The 26,242-nt window shown below is 35.3% G+C and overlaps 3 protein-coding genes across 11 annotated transcripts in view; 1 reads left to right on the forward strand and 2 right to left on the reverse strand.

The window, feature by feature from the left end:
• Positions 1 to 550: 550 nt before the first annotated feature.
• On the reverse strand, positions 551 to 13,556 carry sll (adenosine 3'-phospho 5'-phosphosulfate transporter 1). Of its 4 annotated transcripts, none has more exons than XR_015537481.1 (9): positions 13,065 to 13,365; positions 11,769 to 11,983; positions 11,144 to 11,361; positions 10,115 to 10,339; positions 9,786 to 9,936; positions 8,869 to 9,083; positions 7,843 to 7,968; positions 3,868 to 7,280; positions 551 to 1,950 (listed from the first exon to the last, which is right to left on the reverse strand). XR_015537481.1 is itself a non-coding variant. In XM_022082826.2 (9 exons), exons 1-8 carry the CDS (start codon positions 13,091 to 13,093, stop codon positions 7,113 to 7,115), a joined length of 1,347 nt encoding a protein of 448 aa, XP_021938518.1. In that variant the 5' UTR covers positions 13,094 to 13,365; the 3' UTR covers positions 2,975 to 6,950; positions 7,083 to 7,112. The 4 variants fall into 4 exon arrangements, 3 of the variants coding, with proteins under 3 accessions (XP_021938518.1, XP_021938519.1, XP_087213611.1); XM_022082826.2 differs by lacking the exon at positions 551 to 1,950 and having other exon boundaries at positions 2,975 to 6,950; positions 7,083 to 7,280; XM_022082827.2 differs by lacking the exon at positions 551 to 1,950 and having other exon boundaries at positions 2,975 to 4,109; positions 7,083 to 7,280; positions 13,065 to 13,364.
• LOC147872348 (transmembrane protein 216-like) lies at positions 711 to 1,263 on the forward strand. Its single transcript, XM_087357497.1, has one exon. The coding sequence runs from the start codon at positions 711 to 713 to the stop codon at positions 1,116 to 1,118; it is 408 nt and encodes a 135-aa protein (XP_087213623.1). The 3' UTR covers positions 1,119 to 1,263.
• A 546-nt stretch (positions 13,557 to 14,102) lies between the features above and the next one.
• LOC110839031 (HEAT repeat-containing protein 5B) overlaps positions 14,103 to 26,242 on the reverse strand; it is a 54,075-nt gene continuing 41,935 nt past the window's right edge. For 4 of the 6 annotated variants that reach the window (XM_022082816.2, XM_022082812.2, XM_022082815.2 and 1 more), the window contains 14 exons: positions 25,575 to 25,838; positions 24,788 to 24,969; positions 24,308 to 24,553; positions 23,504 to 23,729; positions 22,784 to 23,014; positions 21,650 to 21,812; positions 21,431 to 21,546; positions 20,516 to 20,800; positions 19,555 to 19,791; positions 18,608 to 18,759; positions 18,091 to 18,304; positions 17,502 to 17,516; positions 16,974 to 17,119; positions 14,103 to 16,281 (listed from right to left, as the gene is read on the reverse strand). In XM_022082816.2, the coding sequence (XP_021938508.1) occupies positions 16,105 to 16,281; positions 16,974 to 17,119; positions 17,502 to 17,516; positions 18,091 to 18,304; positions 18,608 to 18,759; positions 19,555 to 19,791; positions 20,516 to 20,800; positions 21,431 to 21,546; positions 21,650 to 21,812; positions 22,784 to 23,014; positions 23,504 to 23,729; positions 24,308 to 24,553; positions 24,788 to 24,969; positions 25,575 to 25,838 (2,654 nt within the window). In that variant the 3' untranslated portion in view covers positions 14,103 to 16,104. The remainder of the gene's footprint in view (positions 16,282 to 16,973; positions 17,120 to 17,501; positions 17,517 to 18,090; positions 18,305 to 18,607; positions 18,760 to 19,554; positions 19,792 to 20,515; positions 20,801 to 21,430; positions 21,547 to 21,649; positions 21,813 to 22,783; positions 23,015 to 23,503; positions 23,730 to 24,307; positions 24,554 to 24,787; positions 24,970 to 25,574; positions 25,839 to 26,242) is intronic. The other 2 variants (XM_022082813.2, XM_087357472.1) reach the window with 1 other exon arrangement.

The raw sequence follows: 26,242 nt of genomic DNA on the forward strand, positions 1-26,242 counted from the left end.
ACTCAGACCATACTAACTGACGGGTCGCATATAAATGTACGGGGGCCTCACACTGCCGGAAACTGCCTCAGGTTATAATTTAGAACAGATATTAACATACTTGTGTAGTTTCCCCAAACCTGGAGCGGGCTTCTGCATTTGACATGTCACATTTGATTGAGCATCATTTGAACGGCAATTTAAAACGAAATACTCTTTACAGCACGTATGCATATTGATAAACGCATTACAGCCACTAAATCAGTTACTCACATTGCTTGCTGCCGCGTACAAACACCGGTATATAACAACTCGGCATTGTACGAATGAAGCCAGGCATCGAACATGGTCCCACAGAATAGGAAGCCTGGCGCGGTAAAATGTTTTCATGTTTGTGGGAAATTTTGTACTATATCAAGTTCTATTTTCCAGTGGCGGACTCTTGTAGGAAAGATAATGAAGCTTAAAAATTTATAAACGCAGAGGATTCTTTGTTTAGGCATACAGCGCAGATTATCAACACAGTTATTTGATTACGCCGTGCTTGTACCTGAGCGACAATTGAGACGCCCAGAAGACGAGTACGAATGACTATATAATCTGTGGAAATATCGTATGTGTGTTATCATAACCTTCAAATCGAAATCGTGCAACTTTGGACTGCAAACAATTTATGTAAACTGTAATGTCGAAGAACGAAACAACTAAGCTGTTTAAATATATGAGTTAACATGAATTCTTCTTTGACATACGAAATATTGCTGTACTTAAATTCGTTTTATTTTAGCATGTTTGCGTTATGTGAATTTGGGATGGGGATATTCAAAGCAGCGAACCTACCCTATCCTTCCGGGACTTTAATATCTGAATCGTTGTTGCTGGTGTTTTTATGTTGTACTGAATATCTACGAATTTTCATGGGACGCAAAGGAAACTTGACAGAACGTGGTTTCGCTGTACTTGTGTCTATAGGATTGACTATACCATCGAGTTTGGGGATAATGTACTTCCTGACTTGGCAGACATATGTGTTACGGCTGGAAGTTGTGCTTTGTGCCATTCAGTTAACATTACAAGGACTTGAATTAGCTCTTGCATTACTGTGTCTTGCAACGTTTTATAGATCGGGTACGTTATGAGATTTAACCTTAAGACAATTTGACATTTCAGTTTGTGTTCCTTCAATTATTGTGCAGTGTTTTCAGACCTGAAGAAACATACTTAACTTAACAAGATCTGTAGTGTTGCTTTCCTAATTAAAGATAGGCAGCAAGTTTTTCTGAATTTGACACTCTTTGCAATGAATAGAGAGCACTTATTCTTTGTTTCATATCGTAAAATTTGTATATATGCATTTGCCTCAACATATCCTGTCAGCTGCTGATAAATTTTGTCTCTGTGATGCATGGCAATTAAACATGAAACATACTAAACATTATATAATCTATACTTTTATTCATCAAGCATCAATACATGGAGGTAATTCTAGTGCTTGTAATTTTAGTTACTGCTGTGATGAATTAGGTGTAATGACTAACCAAACGTCTGAAATGTTAAGAAGTTAGAATGGTTTGGTTTTTCTTGCATGTACCTCTTCCATCCTTATAGAACATCCTGTGCACTTTTGCTAAACATATGTGAAGCAAAGAAACATTTGATACACTTGATTCCATGTACAGCTAGGAGAGCTGTCTTGTTGACATCAGATAAGCCTGTACTGACTTGGATACAGATTGGTTGACTGGGGTCTGATTCCCTCCAGGGACAAGATCTTTCTCTGACTATGGGGACCATCAGTTGTCCTATCCGGTAGGTACTGGGATTAGTTTCTGCATGGATAAAGCAGCCAGGGCATGAAGCAAACTACTCACCTCCATCTAGTGTTGAGATTAAGAATGTGGAGAGAAGCTGTAGCTCCACTCCTGTATTTGTCTCCATTACTTTGTGAAGAGAAGAGGCTGCTCAGAAGACCTAGGCATAGATGGGAGGATATATTAAAATAAACCTTAAACAAACAGGATATGGGAGTATAGATTAGATTCAGCTGGCTCAGAATAGCAATGTGAATGGTCCTTCAGATTCTATAAGACTTGGGGAATTTCTTGACTGAGCAAGCAATTATCAGATTCCCAAACTAACTCTGCTCCATGGAGTTAATATGGCCTATTATTGTAATCAGCATTATACTAAACAGCTTTGCTCAAGCTCTCAGCTGTTCTTGTAATTTCAAACTGAGTGAGTCTGGTAAATAAATGAACAATTTTGAAAAATTGAGTTTCATTTATATAGGTTTCTCACAGAGGCGATGGGAAAGTGATATGTCTGGACTTTCCAACATTTCAAAATAAGTAATCATCTGGCCGTTTCCTACACATGTTCTATATAATAGTACAAATAATAAGATAATGCTTGTATCACACATGGATAACATTCAATCAGAAACGAAATTTCAGACTGCACTGATGCAAAAGGAACTAATATCACCATTGTATCATAGATGAAGTTCTCTTTCATGCTTTGATGGCCAATATTAAAATTATTCCAGCTCTTCTGTCATCAGAACCATTCTGTTTATAAAACAGCCTTGGTATTTGGTTTGCAGGCATTCTTTCTAAATAATGTTCTTCCCATTTCTTTTGATAACCATTTATTTGTACTGATATCTCTTTTTCACAGATTTTCTTTTTTCTCATTCATTGCTTTTATGACGCCATTCTGTATCATGAGGTGATAATGAGGAAACACATTTCTGCCTTCTTATTTGTTATTTTATTGACATCCAAGATTTGGATCTGTACTGTTATTACTCTACAGCATTTAATATGGCCAACAAACATATGAAACAGCAAGACCTGGATGATTAAATAAATTTTCATTGCATTTTGAAGCCTGATCTTTGGGCTTGAGATTCAAAGCTGGAATCTGATTAATATGTAAAAATTTCAGTTGATAATATGAAAAGTAGGATTATGCATGGATAATTAGACACACACAGTTATTACCATTTCTTTCATTTTCATACTTAAGAGTATTTGAATTACATGCCAATACAGTAAGAGAGATAAAGATTTTTAACTTCAGTATTTAAGTGTTCCTGTTAATGTTCCTACAGTAAGGCAGGCTTAATCATTACAAAATGCTTTCTGAACAAAGATTGCATGTGTTGACAAGATCTTAATATTATAGAAAGACTATGTATATATTGTATTTTAAAAACCAACAAGCTAGTAATCTACTTCATATGACTGAATGAAACCAAACAATGTGCTCTGGAAAGGGCCATACATCTGAGTGATTCTGATACAATTTTACCAATCTTTGAAATATAATAAAGAATGAATTCATAGCAGTAAATAAAATGATAGTCTTATCCACACAGAATATTTGTAAATAAGGACTGATTGCTTTTCTTTTAAGACCATACTTTGTTCAGTGGTTATGGATTGAACATAACACATGCTGAATACGTGGCAATCAAATGCCGTCACCTCATAAGCACACTTGTCATATATTGTATCTTTTTTACATAAGAAAAAGGACTATGTAAATCAGTAAAGCGATGAAGTGTATTATACAGTCACATTCTTTTAATGCCACAAAAACAAACTGACGGTTGTTTGTGACAAGTGGAATTCAGAATTTTGCAACTACCTTCATACAACCATAATCTCATTATGTATAGCACTGTTAACAAGTAACTGCCCATTGATTTGTTGATGTTGGTCTTCTGAGTAGTGATGCCATGTGGACTTGTAGATACATATCGCTGTTTTAGAGAAACAACAGTGTTACCACCCAGAAGACCAACATCTTCACTACCATGTAAATCTCATATACCATTCAAGTACTTCAAAGGATTATACTGCTGAAGTAGTGACAAATGTGTACCTTTGAAGTTCAGGATTAAGCTGCGTGGTGTGTTCTGTGTTTTCCAACATTTCAGCAAAAATTGCAGTTTCCATCTTTAGGGTGAATGTCTTTGAGGTGATTTGGAAGTCCTTATATAGATCAGGCAGTGGAAGGTGAAGGCTTGGGATGAACAGACGAGTAAGGTGCTGTTCAAGAGGGAGCAACCACATGCTTCAGAAAAATAGGTGATGAAAACCTTCAACATTCTACATGGTTTATACCTGAAAATCAAAGTTACACATTAAACTCCATCCATGAAAACTTATGGGGAAAAAAGTTAATGGGATATACTGCATAAACATCTGGATGCAATGCACCACCTATCTGTCTTCTTGAAACACAAGAGTCCTATAGTTTCAGTTTTGGCTTGTCAGTTAAAATAACTTAACCCTTTATGGTTCACTGTTGACACTATAATGTGTGGGGTATGCACACTGAGCTGGCAGACATCTTGAAAGTTCAAATGACATCATGTTTTCAACATCCACACCCACATACATGCTCAGATGATGTGAAATTTCCTGCAGTAACTCACATATGTATTACTTAAACAGGAAGTTATATTTGGAATCACTTTAATTTAAATAACTGTGCTGTTAATTGTACTCTGTATGACTACTACACCTTCCTTGCAAAATTGTAATGTTGCCAATTTCATTTGGGTTTGTAATACTTCTTAGTAACCTAGATATGATATAAAATTAGTTAATATCTACATTTCTACAAAATATTTTCCCTCAGAAACAAAACTTCTTATGTTGTGCAACAGACATGGAACTGTTTTAAATGAAGATTTATATCAGAGATGTATCTACATTATATTTTCCTTAGTCATCTATACAAGTATCTTATGTTGAAGATGAATGAATGAACAGTAGCACCTAGGAGTTTCTATTTTAAGTTACATGGCTTTGATTCAAATACTGTGATATATAAATACACTCTGGTCACAAACAAAAATTATAAAATAAAAGTAACTAAAATTATAGAAAATTAAGTGTGGTAAAACCTGTACAAAAAAGTCAGAAGTCCCAAACATGGGAATTTCATACAGAGGTTGACGCCTATATATATATATATGTAAAATGAGGTCCATTCACACAGACCCAATGTCTTAAGCCTTTTCCATCTTACCTTCTACATACATGGCCTTTCTCAGGAAACCATTATGTGAATGGAGTGCCTACTGTATAGTATTATATAAGTCTTCTTTTTATGTCTGCATGTAAAGATGTGATTTTAGGACTGGATAAAAGCATACTGAAACATATCCTGGAACACAGCTAACATTCACTGTGCCTTTTTTCCATCATTCAGTAGCTGAGATGGTGAAACAATTTTCTGTCTAAAAATTTACCTTTAGTCTTAGGATAAACATCGCTGACCAAAATTTTAATATCATACACACAACTGTGATTGCATTTACAGTTAACATATGTGCATCATGGCTTACATATGATTCAGCTGGTCATGTGCTGCATTAACATACCATTAAACTGTTAACCCAGGAGTTAAAAGTCTGGCTGGCAGTACAAAAAAGGCCTCATAATAACTGCAGCACTTTGTTAAAAGAGCACTTCCTCCATCCCATTCTACATTTCATAATCAGGCTTGCATTAATATACATCATTTCATCACAATAATTCTAAGATATTCCAGATAAACATTTAAGTACTTGTATACTTATGCAACAGCAACATTCACATAACAGTATTTCATATGACTAATGTTAAGTATTGCATCTACAGATTACTATTATTTCCATGATTGTTTTGAGTCACGATTCAATCTGTATCATACATTTTGCCACAGACACATTCAAGACAAAGAGATAGAAGTTTGCCACATAAAATATTTTTACAGTTGTAACTAAAATGATTATTTTTAATTTAATTTTCATTTCCTGTTAGTTACCAGGATCAAACCTGGCACCGTTCTCAGCATACTAGTTAAGTATGCTGACAACTTTGTTTCTTGCTGTACCTTTCTGGATCTTTTTAATAGACAATAACAAAGTTATTTACATAATAATAACAATAATTTTGTTTTAAAAGAAAAATTGTATTTAATATATTCCACGGGGAAATATAAAATATATAGTCATGCAAAAACAATGCACTGGAAGAAAAATCGAACATACACATTAGCAATAATGTGATATCACAATACCATTATCGGCATTAAAACCCCCAAACAGATATGATTAGAAATATATTTACATAAACTGTTTTTTTTTTCCTTTTACCCAATTAACATTTTATGAGTTCTTGGTCTGTTGTACAGCTTCTATACCTGAACAGCCATTCTCTAGGATGTGCTTTCCTAATGTCAGTAATATCTAGAACCAAATATTCTCAAATCCTATCACTGAGTGCACATACATACCTGAGCCAACTAGTGTGATACCATATTTAAATTTAACAAATTACATCCTTAACATATTTATTTATTCTGTCATCCCTTTAAATATCAGAGTGATCAACTCAAGGAGCATGAGATGAACAGGATATGTAGCATTCACAGAGGAGATGAGAAATGCATACAAGGTTTAAATGGGAAACCAAAAGAGAAGATACCACTTATAAAACCTAGGCACATATGGAAGGATAATGTTGCAATGGATCTTACATATATAGGGCTTGGATTTATCTGGAATAGGATATGGCCCAGTGATAAATTCTGAACATGCTAATGAATCTTCAATTTTCATAAGTCATTGAATTTCTTGAGCAGTTGAATGACTATCAGCATTTCAAGAAGACCTACATGTTACAGAGTAAGTTTATATGAAGTTGCAAAGAACATAATTTCTTACGAATTTTCCTGATCGCATAAAAAGTGTGTGTGTAAATCTAACAAAAATTTCTCTCGTTGGTAGTAATTCTTACATGTGATTCCTTTGGGAGGTATTCATCTCTCATTGCAATGAATAATTTTTAAAATCTTCTGACAAGCTTGCTAGATAGAAGCTAATAGCTGTATCTTAATATTGAACTACAGTTCCTACAATCATAGCTTATTTTTACACTTACAAAGGATACTTCTTACACCATTTTGCTCATCTGTAACAACATAAAATAATAATGTCATGTCTGGAATTCCAACCTTCTAATGACCAAATACCATTAATGAAAACCTGGCCTGAATCCATGTCATCTGATTCAGATACAATATTTGCAGAAACAAAAACTTACTGTTGACATTGAAGATTATTCTTGCTGCTATCACACCTTGCTACTGCTCGCTGCTTGGGCCCGTTTCCTTATAGCTCGTAGTCGTTGGTTGCAATAAATTCGTAGAAACACTGACACAAACACGACAATCACACCAACAATGCCCACAGCTGTGATATGATGTTGATAGATGAGGCAGGATAGCAAAATTGCAAGACCCTATGGAGGGAATAATTATGAGATTTCAATTCAATCCTGTATTTATAATAATAATAATAATAATATTTCCATGTTTATCATCTTCATGTTTTCACAAAAACTTCATCTTATTCAAGAGTTTATAAAGCTTATAAATGTGTTTGAAAGCATTTTTAACATATTTATATAAGACTGCAGAATATAATTTCATTGTTTGTTTTGTAGTTACCACCCTCATTGAGTACATACTGAAAGAATCCTTCTAATATTACTAGAGCCATCTCTTGAAATTACTCTTCTTTATTTACATTTTGCACTTCTATATATCACAATCTGCCATAAATTAAGAATATTAATTATTAACATCATACATCACAAAGCTAATTCTGAAGAAATAAATGAAAATATTAAATAATTTAGGTGTGAAGCAAATGTCTGCATGCCGATCCACGACACTGTCTGAAAATGTATCTCCCTCTGAGCCATGTGCTTTTGTTCATGTCGGTAAGCATAAGTACATGGAAAACTTTACCTTTATCCTTATTTCACAGCCATTAATATAATAAAACATTAAATTCTTTACCTGTCTTATGGTCATGATGATCACAAATACAACAGGTCCAAATGTTGCAATCGTATAGTATATAAAGAGTTGACCTGCAGCTGAGCATACTGACAGTATGAGACAGTCAAACACAAACTTTGGAAACTGAAACATTTAATTACAACAACAAAAATCTTATTGTACGCACAAGGAAAGAGTATTAACAATTATGCATAGTGAAGGCTCTTGCAAATGCAATACTGATTTAAACCTTTGTAACTGTAAAAATTTATTGCATTAATAGCTGCATATAGTTTCAGTAAATCTTATTTAATGCACTTTGTACAACAATACACAACAGTGTGTAACATCAAGCTGCAGTGGTAGCACTGTTCTCCCATTAACTAAACATGGAGCAGAGTCCTCCTTGAGAAGCTGCCAGTTGCAAGTTATTCAAGAAATGTTCTACCTTTAACAGAACCCAAAGGTTCACAACAATCCACCAATGAACCACATCTTTAGCCAGATGAATGTAGTCCATATACTATTTCCTTAAGATCCATTTTATATTATCCTCCTGGGTTACAATCCAGTGTCATCTTTTAGGTTGTTACTGCCATTTTGAAAATAAAAGCTGTGAGTAAAACATACAGTACAAATCATATGGAACCTTTCACTTTCAATTTAAGTCATGATGCTGGAGGCAACAGGTTCCTCCAAAATGCTGGTAACCACCTATAAAGACTACACAGCACCATAACTATAATAGATGATATGGCTGTCCAACAACTTTAAGAATTGATCTGAATGCAGTAAATTGACCAAAAATGTGAAGAAGAAAAGTCCATCATTAATTCAAGCTGAACTTATTGGGAAAGAACTTGAACATGAAGAAAGTATGTGCAAAGATGGTGCCAAAAATATCCTCATTACGTGACACCCTAAACTTTCTAGTGGCTCACAATTCATAATAACCCTCTCACTAGACAATCTTAGTGGTTAGTTACACAGGCATGTTTAGTAACTTAAGAAACTAACAGTTATTAATTATTTAAATGAAAATACCTGGGCCATAAAGTTGATGGAATGAAGGAACCCCCCTTGCTGCGCAAGAGAGACAGTGGTGAAAAGGCATGAGAACATATTCACACCACACATCATCTGCACTGAACTCATGCCATAGTGCGAGAACAACTCCCCTTGCCAGTTGGAAGTGAAGCTGTCAAATAACATGTAGGAAGCCAGAAGAATCAGTCCCGAGAATGTTGTCACGGCAACCCCTACAAAAAAAAAAAAATATTAATCATCTATCATCATCACCCGCATAGCTTCTGTGCAATTAGCCTGGCAACCAGGGTGACCTTGGCTTGAGTGTCATAATGGAGGTTGGGACAGCCTATTACATGGGGGTGGTCAAGCTTTTGATTTAATTTTTTTGTTGTGTAGCATTTTAAACTGTACCTTTTGTGAGCATACTTTACACATCCCCATTCAAGTTTAACTGGTAAAAATGTGACATTTATAAGCAGGTAGCTCATTCCGTGGCGTAACAGCCCTCTGAGAGCCAAAGCCGACTAGCTGGCTGCTGGCCTCATATTCACATGCCTAAGCAGAGGTGAACGATCAACCAACCAGATATAGGGTGACGTGTGGTCAGCACGACGAACCCCCTTCCATTGCTAGTTTTCATGACCGGATTATGCTACCCATTGTAGCTCCCCAATTTCCTCACTATGCTGGGTTGGCACCGGTCGAAAATCTCATGAGAAATTTCTTTCCCCTAGACTTGAACCAGCGCGCATGACGCCTCAGACCGCGTGGCTAGGGCGCAGGACAGGTAGCTCATTACTCTTGCTTAAATTAATAGCAGCAGCAGCAAGGAAGTTATATTCCCTCAATACCAATTTGCTTGCTGCATGGATGGACAATGTTTTCTTGCTGCTTTAGTATATTGTATGCATTAAGGTAAAAAGTAACATTACCTTTATGGTCATCTGCACTACCCAGCATGAAGAATGCCATTCCCACTGATATGAGCAATGCAGTCACATACTCATAATATTCATACTTCTTTCTTGAAATGATCTTCCCCATTATCATAACTGGAATAATTTTGGAAGCTTTGGCTAATACCTGAAATATAAATTATCGTTGCTTTAGATTACATTCATATACATGAATGCTGTTCATATCAATAACCACTTTCAGTGATGTCAACATCTCTTTTAAGGTAAACTATAAATTCCCTTTACTTCTGACTTTCCCTTGGATATAAATGGTACAAATTTAAAAGATCAATTGTACCTCTAACCTGGGTTGGGAAGCTGACATATTTGAGGGCTTCATATTGACACCACGAACTCATGATGTTGGAGAACGAACAGTAGACATATTTGTAGAGTGGTGCTACATGCTGTGGCTGCCTTGTAAACATAATGTACAGCCCTGACAGTACAAAGGCCAAGATCCTATTTACAAAGACAAGGAACTGTGAATCTGTAAAGTGCCCTTTTGTTCCACCAGAATCAACGTATTCCTGTTGGAAAAAATTACAAGAGAATATTAAATACAAAATAAGGAATATGTCAAGAATTACATGCAGAATATTATAGGAAGCTGAACAAAATAGCTCCAAAATGAGAACACAGTTCCATAAAAAACAAATATTGCACCATGTAGTATTGAAGAAAGTGACTGATGTTTCACTCTGATGATGGAGGCAGCAAATACCTCTAAAACTTTGGTAAACTTCTACTAGACTACATGGTGCAACAACCCAAAACACAGCCATCTTCATACTCACCACCATAAGAATCTGAAATACCACAGAATTACTATTATTAAGAAATTTTACATGAAACTTCAAGCAACTACAATAATCCATTGACTAATTTGGTTTGAAATTAACATTTAAAATGTTTGCCCAAAATGCATTAAAACATTGCCTTATTTCACCATAAAAGAACTGGCATCCATGCAGATATGAAAGACACCACTCCAAACAGCAAAGAACTGTTTCCATAAGAAGTTGCAGTTAAGTGCAGCAAAGTAAAGTTTGTAATTGTAGTTTAGAGAACAGCTTTTAATGGCAGATTATTATCATCACTGGTTTCAATGAATATACAAAAACTGTAAGGTGTAATGTCTGGTAATCATCAACCAAAATTTGGCAGCAAAAATTTTGGAATAAGACTCAAATTATAATCATGCACAAATATTAAAAAATTAAATTCTTGAGTTAAAATGAAAGCTTCCAACTGTTTAAGAAGTTATTCTGTTGGGACAGAAAGCTGCCAAGAATTTTAAAAAGGAAAGTGGAAACTCTGTATAATGACATTACCTGTGTCATGATCTTCTCCTGTAACAAACCCCATGTGAGGTAAGTTAGCTGAAGCCCAAGGAAACAAAAAACCAAAAGAATGGCTTCTTGCATTGTACTGTGGGGTTTCTGTATGGCATGAGAGAACTGAGAGGTTGCCTGTTGAAGGCCATCTGCACTGATCAAAGGATCTGGTCCAGCAAGGCAAAGCCTTATAGCAGTAGGAAAACATCCTGGGCCTGCAGATTTAAACCATGTGTGAATTTATTATTTGTCAGGAGGAGATCAGAAATCTCCATTAATACAAGGCAATAATTCCTATATAGTTTTACAGATTCCTTAAATACTAAGGCAGGGATCAATTAAGCCTAGAACACCATCCAAGCATGTCTCTTTACATAAGATAGGTACAAATGACAAGTCACTGGTGGTCTCATGGGTTGTGATGCCCTGAAGATGGAGAAAATTATGTTCCTATGAAATGTTAGAACCCACTTACATGGCTTCATAACCTAGAATCTTTACCACTCTGAGAACCTCAAATCTCACTAGAAACAACAGCTTTCACTGTACAGAATTATAAAAATCATTAGACATTTCCAACCTGAGCAACAACAAAAAAATTTATATTAACCCTTGCATTTACCTGTTCTTTCTAAATAGTTGCTTTTCTTAACATATTTAAAGATCAGAAACCCTGGCACAAAGATGGTGGCATATCCAAGTATGTTCAGGCAGAGTCGAAATAACCAGCTGCCTTCAAAGCTTGTGAGTATGGCTGTATCACCTTTCAAGTCAACTACTGAGCGGAGTATTTGAGTAATTATATACACAACTGTTACTGTGCCCAGAACCAGCAGGCTAAAAAACAAAACAGAAAATCTGAGACTTGTATCATTATTCCTATGACAATCTCATGAGATTACTAACACATTTAGGAATTGTTAACAGAATTGCAGCCTTCTGTCCATATCACCTTCCAGGAATCCATGAACCAATGCTGAAATGTAAAATTTGAATTCAAATTAATGTGTTGCACTTATGTTTCACTTAAGACCAGTTCTACTGCTACTTTTTGGTCATTCTCTGTAAGCTTTGAACAGCAGCCTGAGCTATGGTTAACTGGTTCTATTCTGCTGTAATTGACTTTCCAGTCCTGATGCATTTATCAGTGATTCTGTGTCTTCAAACTCATCTCTCAAAGCTTATGGACAGCTACTCGTCTAAATGCATGAAACTGTACTGTAATAGCCAGTGTTATATGACTTTGCTAACATTCTTCATTTCATTCCACATTTTTATAATAAAACTGTTTCATGCATGTTCAGTTTCCCATTTATTTTAACAATAACACATGGCAAGTACAACACTGATAATGAGAAAAATACAACTAAGAGGCTACATAAGAGATGAAGTGATACCACGTCTATGGCGACCATGAGCTATCTTGTACAAGACAGTTACTAGAATCTGTAAAATGCTAGTGTTCCATAGAACTCCCAGTTGGAAAACACTTCTCTACATCATTATGAATTGTCATACCTCTCTTTACCCAGAAAATGAGCAATTACAAAACAAAACCTGTCAATGTAAAACGGACATTACAATATTTATACACTTTAAAAACTGCAACTTCCATGGCAAATTTGCAACTGACATATATATTGCAATTCCCACAAAGCAGCTTCACAGATGAACATTCCAAATTTTTGTGTTATTCATATTAACAGCTTCATGCAATGAAGAACCGATTAGTTTCTTGATGTTGTCTTTTGGGTTGTAACGTCGTTTTGATTTTCAACCAATATATTCCTTCGAAACATGGTATTTACCTACATGGCGTTATAACCCAGAAGACTATCGCAGTGAAAACCCCATCTCATAATTCATTACTTTGTCTTATCATATCCACATTCTTTAGTATTTCGATCACAAAACTCACCAAATAATAGCTTCATGCGTTCTGTGCATTACTGTGCAATCTTCGGTTTACATAATCATAAATACTGAATTTAAAATTCGTAATGTCTAAAATAACCTAACTTTACAGTTGCAAGAAGTACGTGTACACCTATCAAACGAGGCTTTCATACTGTCAAACATGAAGTGTAGTTTTTGTAGTGTTCGTGTCCGTAACACTGAAAATTAATTTCATGTGTGTCATAGAGTAAACAAGGAATTTAAATAGTATTCAGTATTAATTTTATAACATTAACTTCACGTCTTCTACCTTCCCTCCATCTTGATTTACGATGTTTTATATATATGGATTAACATCATAACAAACGTAACGTATGTCATATGCCGTCGTAGTAATCTCTGATCATCCTGTGGCCGTTGTATGCAAACTATTTATTTTAAACATAAAGACAGGCTTGTTGTAGATACGATTATTAATTTGTGGTAGATACCATAATTAAGTGTAAGTCTTCCTCACTCCCCAGTTCTAAACCAACTGACGGATTTTAACTAATAATGGTATGAACATCAAATTAATTGGACGCGTTCCCTCTAATAACACAGCTAAATAACGCTCTACCGTCAATAAGTTTTTTGTTTCTTAAAGCAGGGATTCGAATATTTAAGACATCAAGGCTTTCAGCAAAGGAATGAGTTCTTCTTGCAAAACCCAAAAGAAGTCAAGTTGCTGACATACCTCTTTTTTAGCTTTCCATTTTATGGTTGATGAACTCTGTTGGCAGTTGTAGGAAGTACAGGTAGATGATGTATTAAACTGGAGAAAATAATTCAATGGTGTTAAGATATTCACTGTGCACATAAAAAACTTTAGTATGCCACTCTTTATAACTCAGGCTTTTGGCCCCAGCATTTAATTATGGTCTGCTTTTATATGTCAAACAGTGAATGTGTTCAAAATAAGGAGTGATGTTGCTTAGTCTATGCAGATGGTTTCTACCCACACATCTGCACAGGGATGTTACGGACTAAGCACTTAAGTTCTAATAACCAATAACACTGCTACTAATTACAATTGATTTATTCAACTATTTTTTCTATAATCAATTACACCAATTCCCTACAAACACAACCATCATAAACCTATTATTAACTACAGGAAAAGAGGAGAATATAATATTACTATCAGTCTGCATTATAGTACATAAATGTAATGTACATCTGTACTGTATCACGCTTGGTAAGACATTCATAAGTACAGTGTAGCTATCTTAGCAAATCACAGCAGTTTTAATGTCAAGTTTCTTTTGAAACTTATAAAAAGGTATAATCTGTGTGATACAAAAAGACACTGTGTTTTCCATAGACTGGCTCCACTGTATCAAATATTCATTCCATATCAATTATGACTATTCCATCTAGAGTTTAATTTTGACCCTGCTTACTGGTATGAGCATCACAGTCAACTTCAAATTGTCTAATAAGGATTATGGAATTATCTAATTGGGTTATGGAAATATATTATTTAGCTAAAAGATGTAAAAGAGAAAGGAGAGGGGTAATGATTTACTAATGTGTAACATTAATCTTCACTAAGGAATTTATATAAAAGGAGCTAGTAACAAATATTACAGGCAAAAAGTTGCACCATGTAAAACAGATGTAACACTTATGTAGACCAAGGTAGGAATTATGATATTTAAATTGTGCAGTAATGGAAATGGAGATGACGATGTAACAGTATTATTAATGAACTTCCACCTTAAGTGCACTATACTTTTATATTTGATGTCCCACATTACCATTGGAAAATAGGTTTTGTGAATAAACTACTAGGCTTCTAATTTTAATGATATGGGTTATTTTGAATTAGAAATTGGTAAAGATAAAAAGGAAAGTATTATCACAATGCTCTAAGGAACAGTCAAAAACCCACAAAGCCTCTCCATATTGGTCTCCCTTCTATTCATCAGATACTTCATATTTCAGAATCTGAGAATATGGAAATCCTGTTTTCACAAGTGATAAAAACAATGCTCAACTCTTTGCTGTGCCTAACAGTAGAACACATGGAAGAACATCTATTAATATCTACAAATATGAACCATTTTCTTTGCTAGGAATGTTAATGAGGAATATACTGTTATTCTTGCATATATGAATATGATTTCCTAACTATATTTGCTGACTGAGCATACATTTCCTTATTCTGCAAGACATGTCACACAATCAGCTCTCCCAGTGTTACTCATACTTTTTTTGTGATTCTGTAACCTAAGAATATTCATGATTTCAGTCAGCATAGTAATTTTGTCCTGTAACATATTCTTAGTCTCAGGTAATAAATACATCTACACATATAAATAAAGGAAAGGCAGGAAATGAACACTATGTCAAATGACATAAACAAAAATTAGGCTAATTATTGATATTTTTAATTAAAGAATTCAAAATCATTTATAATAAAATAATACTGATAAATTATCAGTTCAAAGAAACATACTTCATCACAAAAATATTAAATATAATTTGTTATTAATGGAGGAATAAATAGGTAATTTAAAAAGTAAATTTAAAAGAAAAATTAAAATTGTTTCAATATGACTATTCAGGCAAAGACCAATGGACAGAATAGATGGAGCTAAAACAGTTTAGATATTAAGAAGTATGGCATGTAATAAATTATACCAGATGGATGCGATACATCATTCCATCCATCCATCAATCAATCAATCAATCATTCATTCATCATTCATTCCTGTAAATCCAAGAATCACTGTGACACTGAGTGCCAAATGGGTCTTGTGATTTGACAGATCAAAAATAACAGTAAAAGAAAAATGACATAGTCTGTTCTGGTCACTGACTAAAAATCTTACAGATATCAGCAAGAAGGAATGAAATGAAAAAGGAAAACATTAAAGTTGGCAGTAGGTATCTATGATAGAACTACATTAATTGTACTTCTAGAAAACAGACTCAATATCTGAGCTTGTCTTGTGATCCAGGAAAAGTGTTGCTGGTACCTTTTTTCTATGTTCCCATATCATGACAATATTTTTTGTCTATGATGTGAAGTTACTGAAGTCAGTTTTAAGCTTAATTGTTGGAGTCTGGGCTAATGGTAGCTTGGTAGCGTTTGACTCCAGCTTGGATCTTTGCTGAGCCTGTTGACTTGACCGCACAGCAGCTTCCAGTTTGCTCCTGAGTTCACCAGACTGTGACATCAGTGCCTTGAACTCCTGGACAAGCAAGAAAAGTACACAACTGCTTTTTTTCAAAAATAATGATCAAGGATATCAGCTGACACTCTAAAAGATTTATTCATACAGTTCAACTCCCTACTGTCGAGGGTTGCATTCATGGAAAATGATACACTATGCAGTACATTAAGTGAATAGGAAGTAAGATTAGGGTGAAAAGTTCTTCTCAATAAATTTTAAAAACAAACTTCTTTGTCAAAATATCATTCCTCTGCATCAAGTAAATACTATAGGAATTATGTGCAATTGAGACTGAATTGGAAAATTGAAGAAAAGATTCAAGTTATGTTATATTACACATACAATATGTATGTTTTGACACATACAGAGAGCCATAAACAGATCACAAGCAATAAGCATACGTTTCTACTTTGTACTAAGAAATGATGAAAGAATAAAATTTAAGACTCATTTGGCAAGATTTGAAGGAGAGATACATTAGAATAAAAGCTACTCAAGGATATATATTACTCCTGGATGACCATAGTATGACTGAGTGCATAAAAATTGAATTTATTATCATCCCAGTTTAATATATTGGTCATACCAGATCAATAAGATTAAAATTAAAACTGCCTGACGACTTTTAGCAATCTTCAGAATATAAAATTTCATTCAAACCCATTTAGTACTTCAGAGATGAAGAGTTAACAGACAAATAGAAGTCATACCTGTGGATACTGTGGCCCAATCTTCATAAGTTTTTGCAAGCTCTGTTCATGAAGAATTCGGGTGAAGTTATTAGCCTCTTTGAGAGCAGGACCTTCAAGAAGGCAGTTCACCAGGATTGGAACTAAGAGTGTAAGCATTTGAACTCCTACAATTAAGAAAGTAAATGTTTCAAACAAAGATATGAAGAAAACAAGTTACCTGTTCTTCCAGTCTGTCACGATAGCTATTTGTGGAATCTAACCCAGTCGACACCAATATCCACTATGGAATGCTTAGACACAAATAAACCAGGAATATGTGGAATCTATGCCCCTTTCAATGAAAGCCTTCCATACAATTCCAACTCTGTATCATAAATACTTATATATACTTTATTTTAAAACAAATATATATTGAAATTCAAAAAGGATACCATAGTGTTTTATTAGATTCAATTAGGTCATTACTTCCATCGAAGAAACATAGTAAATTACAACTGAATGCTATTAATTGAACTCCATATTAATGCACCTTGTTGGATTACTTGCCTTGCATTAAATCTCCTGGAAAGCACAGACAAACATAAGTAACATTTAAATTATTTTACACAATGTAAAAATGGCTTCATGTGAATACAGCTATGAACCTACAAGTTCCATAACAAACAGAATTTCTTGGCTATATGTGCAAATACTAGCTTCTAAAGAAGGACTCTGCTCCATGGCATTGGTAAATTAGTGTCACCATATATCATTACAATAATTATGTTCTTTTATCAAACATTTATAGATTTTACACAGATTAATGAATTTGTTTGAAATTTTCTCTAAAATGCACATTAATGTTAAAAAGTCTGTGTAGTTTTCCAGATTTCAAATTTAAAAGGTTTAAGTTCACAATAAAATTACAGTGCGTTAACATGTTAACTTTCAGAGATATTCCAATTAAGTTTACTGCTAAACTGATGATAGTTGAACAAAAGATCAATAAACTGATGCACACTGTATGATAATTATATAAACAAGTATTACATTTATCTACTACTGATATTTCAAATGTGTCAATACCTCTAAAACATTAGATACAGCTGTGCTGTTATTGATTATGTCAGTATTAGTACAGGACCAGCTTACGTACTGTGTTTTGGTTCGGCAAGTGTGATGAGTGTTTCAACTGTCTGGATGCTCTCCAGAGTAAGTGAGAGTTCAACATCTGATGCCAACTGCTTGCTTGTTTCAGAGTACAGAAACTCAACAAGGCGTGGTGCCAAGGCATGGATATATGGTGTGGCAACATTGCGGTCCGAATGTGCAAAAATTGTGCGCATTGTCTGCACACACTTCAGCCTCACCTGGTAACATAATCACATCTTTATGAAGCACTTACTATGATAATATTAAACTAAGGAAAATTTATTATGAGAATTTCTGGGAGATGATTAGTGTCTAAGATGCTTTGACAAGAAAACACGTACAGGGAATTTACACTATGTAACAGAATAATGTATCCTGATTGTTTGTTTAAAACTGTAAAATGTACTGAATGACTCAGGGAAATGATTCTATTATCTGTGCTTACAGCAAGCAATGTTTGCATCTTGTCAGTGAATGGACTGTACATTTTTTGTTTTTTACTGTAAATATAATCTACTTACTGTAATGTTGTTGCTCTGCAAACATTGTTTGAACTGATTGATGCAGGGATACTGTAAGTTTGGGGCACAAACCACTTCAGCTGGAGCATGCAGAACAAACACTGCAATAGCCAACAGCATTGTCACCTCATCCAACTTAGTCTCATCTGAACCTGCAACCACAATTTATTTCACTATTGTCATGATGGGTAACAAACTATAAGGGTGTTATTTCCTATTATGAGAACATATAATGCAAAGTTTTATATTTCACTGAATAAACACAGTAGACCACACCACTTCTCTTAACATATGTGCTGAAAATAATTTCTAAAATATTTTTCAAAGCAGAGTTGCTATGTATACTTGGACATGGCAGGATAACCTTACTGAATAATTATTCCACGTAATCCCTAACCAAAGAATTCTGCACCAAAATTCAGTAGCATTCATTCTCTGCCTCTTTCATTTGAGCTGTGTCCAGCCTATTTAAATACCTTGCAATTATAAGATGTATAAGAACCTACAGGGAAAATTTTAGGTTTTTATTATATTGGATTCTGTTAAAACTCATATGAATAGATAGAACATATACACAAACTGTTGGATCAGAAGTTATTACAAAGATATTTGAGTTTGGTGACATTTCTACAGGCTACTAAATGATAAATAAAAACAGATAAAACCTAAAACCAGGGCATTAAGCAGAATCTTAACACAGAAACAGCACAAGAAGAAGTGGTAAAATTAAAGATATAGTGATATGATGTTGAATAAGCAACCATGGGTGAGAGAAAGGACTAGGTGGAGGAACTAAGGAAAGGATGATATACAAAAGAGAACAAAGAAAGAGTGGATACAGATACAAGTGTGCTTATCATAGAAAGAGAATAATAAAGAAGGTTTTATCAATGGATGCCCCATCCTGGTAGAAATACCAACTGATGATAATGTTAAAAAGTCCTTACCTGTCTTGGCAAGATCAATTACTTTTGCAAGAGCACTCTGCAACAGTTTACGCCAGTCCTCTCCTGACCTCTCATCCTTACAGTACTTATCAGTGACTAGGGTTCTCAAACAGTGGAGAGCAGCTGTGACAGGAACAGCAGTGGCTATTACAGTTGGATCATGGATACTCTTTGTGGCAGTCTCTTTGATCACTCCAGTGGTGAGGTACAGAATGGTTGGCAAGATAGCAACAGCACCTAGAAGATAAAATCAAGGATATAAGTCACTTAATATCAAGAACGTCTTCCTACTCATATTTAATATTATGTGAAGTTCTGGTAAGTTTATGGAGTTAGTGGCCATGTTAAGAGGAACATAAAGTAGTAAATGGTTTCACAGGAGTTGTACTCTGCAACGGCCAACAGACCAGTGGACTAATAGCTAAATGCAGAGTACAACTCCTGTGAAACCAACATCTAATGTAGTGTTACTTATTATGGTTTTGTAAAGAACTCAACTTCATGATTTATTTTAAAACCATTTTTGATTATATGAATTAATTCCCCTTTTGCCACTGATGATGACCTCTTGAGGTCGAAACGCATTTGGCACTAGTGTCATTTATAGTGTTCATAGTTTGTTTGTTTGCTTATTTGATATCTTCACCACTTTCAGAACCTCAAATCTTGATAAATAATACAGGTGTCAGGATATTCAATGTCAGAACCAAACCTTAACAATACAAACCACAACATAGTTAAAATGGTTACAATTTCAGGTGTTTTCATATTAAAATTCTTCACCACAGTGTGGAATTAAGTAGTCAACATAGGTAGTTCAAATCTAACTTAGGAAATCAACTGCGAGGACTGTTGGTGTATATAAGTGAGCCAAGAGAATGTATAATGGCAGGCTTCATACTAAGCAATGTTGAAACTTCAAGAACTGGTTTGTTTGTTAGTACTCACTATGGGTACTCACCCTGTGGGGAGCAGAGTCTAGGTAAACATTCCATAGTGGAAAGAGCAGCGGCTATCAATTGTCCTGACTCCTCTGTAGGGGGAAGAGTGTGATGCTGTCTGACTATGGGGACAGGTCCAGGTGAAGGATTTAACACAGGTAGCTGGCGTACCAACAGACATAGACACACTTCCAACACTGCGAACACCAAGGACTGTCCGGGTACAATATCACCAGTGCTACCACCTTCTCCCAGTAAATCTACTTCTTGTGTTGCACGAGATTCCTGATTTGCTGGCACCATTTCTGTAATTTGCATAATTGGTATTTCAGATTTTAGAATGAGAATGGTACCAAATGGCACAGAATACATTTCTAACATTTATGGTCTCAAATTATAATTTTACACCTAAGAACACAGTATTCAAATATGTACACTGTAGAGATATCTAAAAGCTCACAATATGGTGATCACTGGACAACACGCACCTTATTAACGGTTAAGTGTTTAACATGTTAGGGATCTAGGCTCAACACTGTCTCATCACTAGGCAACCATACATGGTTTAATGCATATAGCAATTTATTTAAGATTGACAAGATTTTTCACTATGTGGTGCCACAGTAGTAAATAAAAGGTAAAAAATGTAATGTAACATCATTTCACTTTTAGAACACAAGTCAAATGATAAGTAAGAATAAGTCATTGTTTCTTTAATGCAGTGAACCTTTATTGTTTGCATTGCTTATTAAATTCATTAAATATTCTAATATACATATATGTTGATTTTGGTCTTCTGGGTTGTAATGCCAACATTTCAAAGAAACATAGTCTCCAACTTCAGCTGGGGGTTTATGCTACCACAAACTGATTCCTGTGCAAATTATTCAGGCAATTACAGATATACAACTTCATCAAGCCGTGATGAATAATACCTTTAATTTTCTTCTTTTTGTATGTATCAAAGGTTTCTTGAGCAGCTTTCATCACTTGCTTAAGCACTTCCATTACCATAAGTTGAACATAAAGACTGTCTCTTGTTAATATCAACCTGTTGGAAACAAAGAAAGAAGTTAGATTTTGTTAGCATTATAAGACAGAACAAGAATGTATTATTGATAACTATAACATGGCAGTAAGAATTATAACCTAACCTGTGCAGCACATTGCAGAGCTCAATTCCAAGAGACCTGTCACCCATGAGAATTTCTCTAGGACAATCAGAATCTAGCAGTGTGTACAAGGCTTGTAGACATGTTATAACACTCTCAATGGGTTCTGAAGACCTTGTACTGCACATTGCTTCCATACATATTCCTGTAAAGATAGTAAAGAAAAATAACTCAGCAAGTAATTTAATGGAATGGTCCATTTCTATCTGTACTGAAAGTTTTCTATGCATGTGTCACAATCAGATGTTACCTAACCACATGGGACATTTTCTTCTTCTAAAACAGATAATTGCTCAGCTGATCAAGAAATTCTTTGCTTATAAGGGATCATACATTTTTCACCAAGTTCACAGAAGACTGTCACTGGAACTAATCCTAAACCAAATAAAATCAAAGTAGGTAAGACTTGAGGTTCTCATGGTGGTGAGAATGAATATGGCTATCTTCTGGGTCGTAGCACAGTGTAGTCTGGTAAAAGTTCACCAACATTTCTGATGTCAGTAAACTTCTGCCAGACTATATGGTGCTACAATCACATCCTATATTCTTTCCAAGAATCACTTACATGACATCCTCATTTTTAAAGCACTTCACCCTTCGAAGCCCGCATTTAAAGACTGAGTTCCTACTTCTCCATTACAAAGATCAATTCATTAATACTATTTGTTACAAGAATTATATGAAACCCCTAATGTACACTGTGTGGAAAATGTAGTTAGTGAATGTTAAATTGTGTGGTACATACAGTTACTGCTCAGATTTAAAAACCTTACAGGAATTCTATTGTCATTCTCATCTAATACATGTCTGATCAACATACCGGTTCTGTGACAAATGCTTTACGCTGAAACAAAGAAACGTGTAACTATGTCAACACTAAACAGTACAAAAGCAAGTTCCTCTGATATGTCAACAATTTTTACCACTCTGACATGGTACTACACTCAGAAAATCTTTACAGAACACCGAATGCTGTGTAAACATTGTCCAACATGTAATTTTCAGAGTCAATTAAAAATACATATACTGCCTCATGTATGTACTGTATCTCTCAGAAATACATGGTATTGCCTTTTTTATGTAACCAGACATCCACTGTGTGGTTTTACCACTTACCGAACAGGAGATGAAATCTGTCAGAAGCAGAATCTCCAGCTTTATCACTGTTGTTATTGTTTGGCACAGGGGAAGCATTGGTTGGTCTGCTATCAAATCCACTCACATTCAGCCATAGGGCAGCAGCATGTAGAATAGGGGGCCATGAGGCTGCATAGTGAGGTCGGGAAGACTCCATGGTGTCTGTCGTGTAGAATGCTCCTCCATCGTGAGGCAGCTGACTAGCAAACTCTAAAAATAAAAAAAATTACAGGTGGAAAATTCTGATATAACCTAAATATATGAGTAGAATGGTGCACTCTGACTATAATGTACCATACTGATAATGCCCCTATTTACATCTATGATGACTCAAAAATTAGAAGCTTAAAATGCAGGAAAAAGTACTTTAACTAGAATCTTGGATCAGATATTTTGATTATAAAAATGAGGTAGAGTTCAAGTGCTTCGAAATCATAGTAAACAAAGAAAATTATATCCATGATGAAATTAAGAGCACAATTAAATGTGGGAAATGCATGCTTCTATTCAGTCTGAAATGTGTATCATAATATCTCATCTTGATGGATTTGAAGTTTAATTATAAGGCCAGTTCACAGGGATTAAGAAAAGGCACTCGGAACACAGTAATGGAAGTGGCATACTTCGTAATGAGATATCACTGTAGTTACATAATTTGTTACTTACATAATATCGCATCATATATTGTCACAGGATTACCTGGTGGCAGAGAAAGCAATGCATGATCCCGGAGTGCTGCTAACCAGTGCTGAGACAAACTCACTAGTTCTGGCTGCACCAGGTTCAGGAGACTCTCTCCTCTGAATTCAAAATCACCAAAATCCTCTTCATCTTTATCAGGCGATATGTTAGAAGGTGCAGGTTTGGGGTTTGTGTTTAGACAACCAGGAGCTGAGCCATTCCCTATCATCGCTACTATATACACCTGAAAGAAGTAACTATGCTAATTACATCCCATCCATCAGAACGAAACTCGAACTTCAGATATATAGCTACAAGTAATAAACTCTTCATTATAGTCAATTTTGTAAATATATTCTATACAAGAGATTGAATAAACTTTAAATGATTCTGAAAAGAATTTAAGAATATCAACCCAGGTAGGAAGAGTATTATGATGACCTCAGGAAAGATGGAATGATTCTGTTCTGTAATACCTGTAGCAAACACAATGGGTTTAATGAGAAGACTGATAAAGATTAATATTTTGTGATGATCACGTATATGATACTGTTATACGAAGATGTGAATGAGGATGATACTGGTGATCAAGAAGGAAATGACCTTAATATTCTATTTTAAATTGCTGTATAATCTAACAGAAATTATAAACAAATTAATTGTTATAATCTCCATTTATAGCCATATGTCATTTACATTATGTACCAAGACAAATTTGTCAACAAAACTGTGGCTGTTTATAAAAGTTTCCAAACCAATGACTTTCATTCGTAGCCTAAATCACACCAACCACATTTATTTCTACAAGGCTGGTTTACTCACTTCAGCCCAAGCCTTAAGAATGGCAAGCCGTTCGAGTGTGGCAAGGCTCTCATTGTATAACTGAATAGTAGATGTGCCCCGACGGAGCTTTTCCAGGGACGAAACAAGCAGCTGATGAACTCGCCGCAGGTCATTCAGGTCACGAGCAACTCCACTTCCAATCCATGCACTGCAAACCTGACATGCTGCTGCTGTCACATGGGATGGAGTCTCTGGAGAGAATGCTGGCCGTAAAGCTGCACCCACCTGCTCAGCAAATGGAAGATGAAATGTGTAATACACACACCCTTTATTAAAATAATAATAATACATATACCAACACCAGCAGACAGTTGGCTGGAGAAACTCTGGAATAATTTCACAAGGCAAGGGTAGGTGTTTTGGAATGAACATGCCACTGGACCTAGTTGTGAAGTTGATGATATTATACATGCACATGTATGGGTGTGTGCATGTGTGCGCACACACAAAATTGCTTACCTGGGCTTGGAACTGCTCCAGCAAAAGGTGTCCTGGAAACTCTGGCTCTGGCACACGGGCAAACTTATCTATCACCTCATGCAGTGTTTTGAGGCCTTCAAGTCGTAGGGGGTCTGAGTCACTGGTTGCTGCCATGAAAGCCATCCTCACTAAATCTGACAGATGTAAAACCAGATAGTCTCCTGAAAGTAACAATAAATCAATATGAATCTATCAATAAATGAATAATCGATATATGATGCTTAAATATTCACTTAGTTATAAATAAATAAAATTCAGGAAGCAATGAATAATTACAATAATTCCTTGATATAGAATCTGTCTTGACAAGCTCATAGAAATTACTTGGTGCTCAAGAAATTTTCTTCATTATCAAGTTTGTGAAAGCCCATCACTGTCCCTAACCTGAACCATCTGACGCCAACCCACACCCTCTTATCTTACGCTGTAAGATCCACTTCAATATTATTCTCTCATTTCAACCTGTCTCTCAAGCACTCTCTTCCCATGAAGTTTTCAAATCAACATTTTGTACTGATTTCTCATTTTCCCTTATGTATGTTACATGTCCTGATTATCCCTATCATTTTTAAAATAAGCATAACCTCTTCCTTCCAAATCCTTTTTCATTCACTATTCATTAATAATCATGATACGCTGAAAGTCTTTTCATATAAACTATAAATAAAGTAATCTAATACTTTCAATTTCTTATGCACTGTTTTGGAAAAACTGTTATATAAGATGATCCTCTTGTTTGTATGAGAGAGTAAGAAATTGAACCCACCTCTACTTTTGGTGAGTTGCATCTCTTTGGCTAATGAGAGATCAAAGTGGGCACTCTTATTTCCTTCACATGCCACTATAATCCTACGAACACATTCTGCAGCAAACACCCTGGTGGGCCAACGTGGTTGTACTGCAGGGTGTGTTGAATGATCATCTGCAGCATGAAACTCAGCCTGATCATCATCTGGCTCCACATCTTCTCCTTCCTCCACCTCTCCACCACCTATAACTCCAACTATCTCATCTCCAACGCTACTAGATTCTGAAAGAAACACCAAACCCAAGTTAAGTGATGATTTTGCTAAATATTACTTTCTGACAGGATTCCCTAAAAATACTAAATCTGAGAAATTATGCACCATGAAAGCACTTGGATGAGAGGAGATATAGCTCCTACTCATTCCTGAACTCAGCACTAGACAGAAGTAAGTGATCATAATCAAACGCCGGCAGAACTTTACCCCCGGGGAAATGAAACGCAGTACCCACTATATTGAAGGTTGGGTGGGCCCCACAATCATCTGGATGCAGAGGCCCCTGCCAGGGACTGAACCCCAGTCATCCAGTTTATAGTGATGCACTATAGACTGAGCTACTCCAGCATATAAATCCAATGCCAATCACATTTATGTGTTCTTTGTACAAACTGTATAAAATTAATGTAAA

This window comes from Zootermopsis nevadensis, unplaced genomic scaffold (genome assembly GCF_977971745.1).
Source record: "Zootermopsis nevadensis isolate Lab colony 2312 unplaced genomic scaffold, Znev_1.0 Znev_ptg000028l, whole genome shotgun sequence".
NCBI classification, from domain to species: domain Eukaryota; kingdom Metazoa; phylum Arthropoda; class Insecta; order Blattodea; family Termopsidae; genus Zootermopsis; species Zootermopsis nevadensis.